The following is an 8,605-nucleotide window of genomic DNA, read 5'->3' as shown; positions in this document are numbered from 1 at the left end:
CACTAGTGCATGAAGGACAAAGAGTAACACGTAGGATTTCTTGGGGAGTTATAAGAGTAAGCTCTTGTTGAATTTAGAATATGTATAGCTAAGGATCAACATTGGAGTAATTAGTGTCTATATCCGACTCAATACAGAGTGGAACTTGAGTTCAATTCCTTCATCTCATACTTAAATTAGATGGTGCTAGGGCTCAACTTCGATTTTACAAATGAGTGAGTTCAAGGTCTTACTATTTGTAAATAAAGAGCATGCGAAACCCACTTTTGTTGGAATTTGTGATGGGATTTTGCAGAATACAAACTGAATAACACTAAATAACTGATCAAGATGTCTTTTTATTAAATATCTCGGGTTATTCTCAAGAACTCTTCTGGAAATGGCTTTCCTAACTCTACTGATGCTCAAAGTGGCAGAGTACGGAGTGTAGGGTTCCAATATCTGGTAGACCCAATGAATGTCCCGATATACTTAATTTGATAAAAAATTTAAAAGGTACTCTCCATTCAAAAATACTCCGAATAGTTAGGATTACCACGTTTTTGATTTCTAATTTTTTAACATACCGGCAGGTTATATATTTTTTACAACTATAACCATTATTGTTATATTAATCTCTATATACTAGCTAGATATATAGTGGACTGTCAGTTTATTTGCTTATATTAAAGCTGCTCGTAGCTAATTCGATAAAACATCAAAAAGCTGAGATAGTTCTTTTCAAACATTCTCCACATTGTGAGGATTACCACGTTTTCAATTGATTTTTTAAGAAACCAGCAGATCATGTTTAAAAACTATGATCATTCTAATTCATTCTTTCCTTAATGCAAATATAGAAGAAAATTGTAGAAGACGGATCAACACGATCTCTTAATCGTTGATGAAAAAATAATATATAGAGTAATTTATTCGAACTTTTTATTTAAATAAGCAATACAAAAATAGAAATACTATGGAATATTTTTTTTTGTTACTATATACTGATAATGATTAGCTAATTTACAGAGAAAAAAAACATAATTTCCTTATTACAGTAGGTATATATGTACAAACAGGGTGATATATATTAATACTATTGCACTATACTTATAGATGGATATACACAATAAACAAATCAACATATTTATAGAAATGTTTAAAAGACTTTTTGTTAGAAATAATTAACAACAGAAAAAAAGTGAAGAATATTTCCATATTGTTTTCATCAAAATAGTTCATGAATATATATATATTTACAATCCAAATGTCATATTTGCATATTTTTTCAAAAAAAAAAAAAAAAAAAAAAAATGCCAAAATATATCATAATAATACTTTTCCAAAGATTTTTTGGCACTTGGAATTCGCCATATTTGCACAAAGGCCTCCTTTTTGAATCTATTTCTGTCGATTATGTACAAAAAGGTAATTTTAATTAGGATATATATATATATATATACAAATCAATAAATTATAATATGTAATTATATATAAAAAAACTAAAATACACATAAAAATCTTGCAAATCGTTAATAGTAACGTAATTCGCTAAAAAGTTAAAAAATAATTGAGCACCGGCCAGGTATGTTGTAGTCTAATAAGTTTGAGGAAATGTTTTGCTTTTTCATTATGAGTAAAGAAATGCTTGTTTTGAATTGTTGCAGTTGTATTTTAAGCATATAAAAATTTCAAAATGGAAGACAAGCAAAGATTTTGTGTGGATTATATAATATAACAAAATATATCTTTTTATAAATTATTACAATATTTAACAAAATGTACAATTTTTATAATAAGTATTTAATAAGGGTCACACAGTTAGTAGTTGATCATTGAGCATAAGTGGGGGGGTGAGTAAAAAGCACTTCCTCATCATTAGTAGATAGGTATATAATATTAATTTCATTTAATTAACAAAAATAATTCAAAATAACAAGATAAGAGTTTATGTTTTAGACATGTAAAAAAAAATATATATTGGATTTAAAATCCCATCATTTTTTGTCTGGATCTAGAGAAAAGGGTTTCGTGTCCACAGTAATAGGCTTTGTGTCCATAATATGAGCAAGCCCTTGTTGCACTGATGAGGATGATGAAGAAGAAGACGAGGTTGTGTTAGGATGATGTTGATGAGAATGATGATTAAGTCCTGGAGATGAGTTATTATTCAGGGATGCCAGGTTTTTATCAAGAACTTTAAGAGATTCATTGAGATAGTTTTGAATGGCTGTAAGTGCTGCCACAATGGCAGGAGAGCCAAAACCATGTGTAATCAAACTAAAATGTGTAAGACTTCGTTGAATGTTGGAGTCGAGGATTTGTTGTGGGCGTGTGTTACAGAGTGGACTACGATCTTGATTGAGAAGATCACTTAATTCCTTTGTTATGACTCTGAAAGATGAAAGAAAAAAATATATACACCTATGATAATGAAAAATTAGGAATAGCTGATGCTTCCATAACGATAATATTATTTATAATTGTAGTGTTGGGGTATTTTGACTGAATGTGTATGTAGTCTCGGCTTTTTCTTAAGATGCGTATAGAAAATAATAATAAAGCAATTAACATTAATGGAAGTTTATTTTTCATCTTTGAGTACTAGATAGAAAAATACGAGGGGGAACACACAATACTTATCAAGATACAAAGTCTTGATATAGGCATAAATATATATTACGAGTACGTTATTCGGAAAGGTTTTAAATTGTCATAAAAATAATAAAAATGATTTTACATTTTATAAAAAAAGATTTCATGATCATCATCTTTGGTGATAGGAATTAAAAAAATAAAATGAACATCTACAACCATACCCAAAAAATTGATGTCTCATAAAAAGGCATCAAAGTCGTAAAATAGATAAATACATTTTCTTTTAGTGTTTCAGTTTGGAAATCTTTGACGGGTCGAAGTGGGTAAGACCACACTAATTTCTAGATCGGTCTTGTAGTAAAATTCAGTCTAATAAAGCAACTGATAGTTTAGTGGTCGCTTCTAGAGAAGGAAGTTATACATATGATATGTAAAAATTGACATCAAAATATTTTATACGTCAAAAGTATTCGTACTACAATGCCCACATATTAATCGGTGTAACTACTTCTGATCAATAAGGGGGAGAGGGTTGGTCTATATAACAACAAATCGGTCTTGATCGGTCCATGGAAATACAGATACATATCACCCCCCCCCCTTTTTTTTTCTCACATGAGTCATAATTCTTCATACACTTCCAGTTCTTAGTGCATATAGATACATTTTTTTGTTGGGAATTCTTTGTAAATAAACACATTCAATCCATGTAATTTATGACTTTTTTGTTTTTTTAGATTAAAATTACAATTTGTAATTTAAAAAAATATGAGGAAGGTCACTTTTTGCTCAAATTCTTATACTGACATTTTAGAAATGCTGAACACAATATATTCAGCCCTTATTCTACTCTTATTTATCATTGTTCACATAAAGGAAAAGTTAACTAAATTATATGGGGAAATGAAAAATTACGTCAATCGTGTAGATATCTAGAGTTCTATGATTGATACCACAAAAAAAGTTTTTTTAGAAAAGGAATTTCATAGTTGTTTTCGTGTATCTTTGGGTTGAGGATAAAATATCGGTCCATGATTTCAATTTAAGACTGCGGCTTGGACCAAACTATGGGTCTAGAAAAAATCATTCAAGGCTGGACCGAAAAATAAGTTGAGTCAACAATAGAACATATAAATAAACTACTACTCACTTTGTTGCTAGAACCAATTCCTTTCGTCTAAATTGATCTTCTAAAGAAGGTGTTTGGTCACAAATATGCTCAGCTACTTGCTTAGCTGGAAACTCAGTTTCACAAACATAACCGAAATCCCGAGCTAAATGAATGGCCTCACCTGAAAAAGAATTTTAAAAAAACTGTAAAAATGTGGTGAGTCAACATAAAAACAACCTTTAATAAAAAACAAGAAATTTGGAAAAACTTAATTAATTCATAAAAGTTTACAAGTAACCAAACATTTGATAGACATATTTGGGGGAATTATAGAATTTGACTTCAAATTTGAGGGATGAGTTAATTTTATCTATAGTCTAGTATCTTCATTTGATTTAAGAGAGATATAATGGCCCACTCTAATAAAATCTATCAATTTATACTTTTACCGTAACGATCAATTTTGGGTACTTTAAGTGCAATATGCAGCACCCCAAGGCTGAATAAGAATAATTTGTTGATAGAAATTGACGATAGAATACGAATGTAGTCTCCACTCAATTTCGAAAACAAATGTAATTTTATTGTTATGTCATCTTATATTAAGCAAATAATTGTATGTAACATTGAAATACCTATTTATTTTTCCTGGTTCCTACTCTTTAAATATTTAAAATGCATCAACAATCATCATCCCATGGTTGTCTCTGAGTAATATTTGCCTCAAGATATTCACTCTACCCACCAAAGTTGTAACAATAAATAATAATAAATAAAAAAAGGGGTTTCCACTCTTTACCTGAGGCTGGTCTTTTCTACTTCACCCAAGGCCTTTCATTTAATATATATATTTCTATATGCCTTTGTTTTCCATATTTAGTCAATATCAAAATAGGAATGATAAATTATTGTATAAAGTATTTGAACATTTTTCTTATCAAAATGTACATACATACGTACATTGAAGAAAACAATAATAATAATAAAAAGACAATTGAAGACATAATGTAATTTTCCTCAGTCTTGTGAAAAAAAGCAAAATTGTGAATGAATCATTCGTCCTCAAAAAAATAAATACACATCTTAATCATAGATCCCTTTGCTCCTCCGTAGTTAACCGGTCCTTATAACATAGCCATACTTTTGAAGAAAAGTAAGAATATAATTAAAGGGAAGGTGTAAAAAAGATGGGGGAAAAAATTGCGAAATGGTTTTTTCCTTCTTCTTGTTTTGCAAAAAAAAAGAAGAAAAAACGAGTACAAAAAACAACAACATTCATATTAGGGATGTCATGCGTTTTGGGTTGGAATTTTTTCGTGTATTGCTAAAATGAAAGAACGGGTTACTAGCAAATCGCTTTTCAAAATTCGTAAAAGAACAGGTTTTTGCAAAATGAACCAGTTTGTGAACTGTGAATCATGGTTATCCCCTAACAATGCGCCAGAACCATAAACTTATAATTGTAAAGTTACAAAACAGTCTCGTCAACATTATATAATTTTGCCTTCCCACTTACAAATGCATTTCAGCGCCGCTCCCTCTGAGGATGTCCAATTTTTTTTGGGGTTCTTGCTCGCACAGATACAGAAATTAAGGTATGAAAGATCTCTAGTCTAATGGAAGAAGCGTGTCAAAACCAAATAATAACTTCTAAAATTTAGATGCTGATCTATTATGAACCAGAAACTATTAGATAAAGGAACTGCATAGAACGTAGAGCTGGAATGTAAGGATTCGTCGCATTACTAATTCATAATTCAAGTGCATGCATTAATGTGTGATATGTAGCTATAGACATTTGTACATGGAGTTAATTTAAGGGAAGGGAAAATTAAGAGACAGATTATGCAACCATCCATGATGCTACATATTCGTTCTAACATACATACAAGAGCTCACTGATGGTGCATTTAATAAAAATAACAAGAAGAGCTGACTGATGTACATAACATGTAATTATGTTCAAAAGTAGCATGATGTGTGGGGTTCAAATACTTGGAATTTATTTATAATCATCATACTCCTTGTGGTTGCAGAAGTATGCTTGTAAAATGATGACTCCAGTCAATGTGGAACGTGCATTCAACACATTAATATTAGCTATTTCAAATGTATGTTCAATGTAAAATTAATTCACTTCCAAGGAATTTAAAATAAAAAGACACCAAACCAATTAATTGTTTTGTTTTTTCATTTTCTTACTCATCCATTGAGCGTTCACACTCATGGCACAAATTGCATAATAAACTGAAAATGGGGTTAAGTTGAAAGCATCGTTGCTGATATTTTATATAGTAATTTTTAGAATGTCGATAATTTTTCAAAAAATATAATATAGAAATTCCATTGAAGGGCATTGAAAAAAGGAAAATAAATTTATGTACATAAACTGTAGTAGTAAAGGAGGAAAGTATTTTTATAAAAATTTGGCTGTGCATCAGGTCGTTAACTCGATTCAATCTCGCAACCTTTCCTCCAAAAATAAACCAAAAGAAATAAAAAGGCACTAATCAGTTGGTATTAATTTGCCATATTCTTCTTGACTATATCCTTATTATTGGGTTATTTTAAATGAAATATAATAATTATTAATCAATGTCCTAAAACATATCTTATTTTCGTTCATAAACGAAAAAAATTATTGATTAATTATTATTCATGTCAATAATTTTATTAAAGGGAGCTCATTTTTGTTTTGGTCTTGTTTTTTTAGGCCCAGACATCAAAATAATCCTATTACAAAGTAATAATTGAAAAGAAAGGTTAAAAAACGAATTAGAAACCATCATTGTCTTTTGTATATATGTACAATTAGTACATAGTAGCAAGACTATGCAAAGCATATAAGCCATAACATGCTTGTGATACATATATATGATTGGGTATTTCCTGTATGTAGTTCTATGAAATGTAAACATAACTGAAAGTTAATACATACATTTCCGTCTAATTGCCCACAAACTTACTTAATGGTTAGGTGTATATACTATATGTTATATACTTGAAGAGGAGTTAGTCAGTTTCCTTTGAATTCATTCTCTTGGTAACCCCTCTTTTTCAGCTAGGATGATGATGTCTGTTAGAGTGTTTTTTTAGAATACATACATAATATTTGGTATTATATACAATAGTTGCTTAAAAATCATGATTAACGTATTAAATATAATACGTACCAAAAAAAAAAAAAAAAAAAAAAATCACTACTTTTCTGCATTCCTTTATGTATCATGTATTTTGGGGAGGAACGCACGCAATTATATTGTGTAGATATATATATATATTGCAAAGAATCACTTACTTAAAATTCAAACGTTATATTCCTCCACAAAAAAAGTCGCTAATGAAAATGTCACATTGTAAATAATAATAAGTAGTACAAGGCGTTTCCTAGGATCTTTCTTCCAAAGGGTTTGAATATTTTTTCCAAATTTTCCAACTATTTTTTTTCCGACTCTGATATGAGTTGAACATTTAAAAAAATAAAATTGGGCCTTGAATAACGTTTGTCTTATTTTATTCTTGTAAAGACCCTTTTGAGTTCCTTTTCCTTAACTTTGTCAAAAGCCTTCATTTAAAAACTTTTTCAAGTAACTACTTAAATAATAAATAATTCCCGGAGAGAGTCACCCTTCGGCCCAACGGCCTTAGACAGTAGATTCTATGTAGATACCTATCTATGGAACAACAGTAAATGTGGTGAGTTAACAATAAAAAAATCTTGACCAAAAAAATGAGATTTATTCATATTATTTTTTTTACATCATATACATTAGAGATAATATTTATTTGATCCCATGCCGATTTTGTAATTTTGTCCGCTGACGAAGAAAAGAGAGGACTACAATTTTAGTGGTAGGTTTATTTTAAGAGTGGACGACATTATATATACAAAAGAAAGTGTTTGGAGAAACATCATCTCCACCGTCAAGCATGGGGTGGAAATGTTATGCTTTATTTGAGGTATTTCTCTGCTATGGAGAAATGATTTCATCACATCTAAAATAAATATTGGACACAACCTCCTTCCTTTAGGAAAGGGTACTGAAAATAGCTGTGTAAAGGATCTTCTTAGACGATAATGACACAAAACATACGGCCAAAGCAGCAAAAAGATTAGCCTGGCCAGTCTCCGGACCTCAATCCCATAGAAAATCAGTGGGCAAAGTTACAAAATCGGCAAAAGGATAAAAAAATTACTTCTCGCAATGTACTTACATATAGTCAAATATTTTTTAGACCTATTTTGTCCTATTATAGGCTTGTTATTCAAATTTCTGAAATAAGTAGAGATGCCCCAGAACGATAACTATTTTATTTGATTTTTGGAGGTAAATAAGAGCCCAATATGGTCCTTGCAAATATAATAAGTTTCTAATTATTTCATTGTGAGGATGAGTTTTTGTTACTTTAAGTGCAATTTGCAAAGCCTCCAAGTTTTGATATAAATAATTTGTATTAGAAGTATACAATTATAATCAAGAATCAATTTTGAGAAAAACTATTCATGCTTACTGTTAGGTTTACGGGCCACAAATTTAATTGAACTTAAAACACCTTCTTTACAAAAAAAGGTGTTTAATTAAGGAAATCCATCAGCTACCCACTTAAGCAAGTTTTATATATATATGCATCCTTGAAAGTCCAAGCAACAAAAAAAAATATTGTCAGAAATCTAATTAAATATAAAGGTATGGAAAATACATAATTACAACATTGAAATAATAATCAACCAAACTACAACAACCATTTATTTAAGGTAGGGGAGAAAAAAAGGCAAAAAAAAAAACTAATTAAATCTTTAGCATTTTATTCTCTCTCCTAACTCACACACACATACATTTTGTGAATATGCAATCATCAGTCTTGAAGCATGTTAATTCTTTTTGTACTACCCATTAATTTAACGTTTCCATGTGA

General features: G+C 29.8%; 1 protein-coding gene across 6 annotated transcripts in view; it reads right to left on the bottom strand.

The window, feature by feature from the left end:
- Positions 1 to 1,585: 1,585 nt before the first annotated feature.
- The window catches only part of LOC121117831 (transcription factor AP-2-epsilon), a 129,225-nt gene continuing 122,205 nt past the window's right edge, over positions 1,586 to 8,605 (bottom strand). For 2 of the 6 annotated variants that reach the window (XM_040712343.2, XM_071888503.1), the window contains 2 exons: positions 3,728 to 3,869; positions 1,586 to 2,373 (listed from right to left, as the gene is read on the bottom strand). In XM_040712343.2, coding sequence (XP_040568277.1) covers positions 1,977 to 2,373; positions 3,728 to 3,869 — 539 coding nt within the window. In that variant the 3' untranslated portion in view covers positions 1,586 to 1,976. The remainder of the gene's footprint in view (positions 2,374 to 3,727; positions 3,870 to 8,605) is intronic. The other 4 variants (XM_071888501.1, XM_040712341.2, XM_040712342.2 and 1 more) reach the window with 2 other exon arrangements.

The sequence above is a fragment of the Lepeophtheirus salmonis genome, chromosome 5 (assembly GCF_016086655.4).
Source record: "Lepeophtheirus salmonis chromosome 5, UVic_Lsal_1.4, whole genome shotgun sequence".
NCBI classification, from domain to species: domain Eukaryota; kingdom Metazoa; phylum Arthropoda; class Copepoda; order Siphonostomatoida; family Caligidae; genus Lepeophtheirus; species Lepeophtheirus salmonis.
The sequence above is the reverse complement of the archived record's forward strand: the minus strand, read 5'-3'. Positions and strand labels throughout refer to the sequence as shown.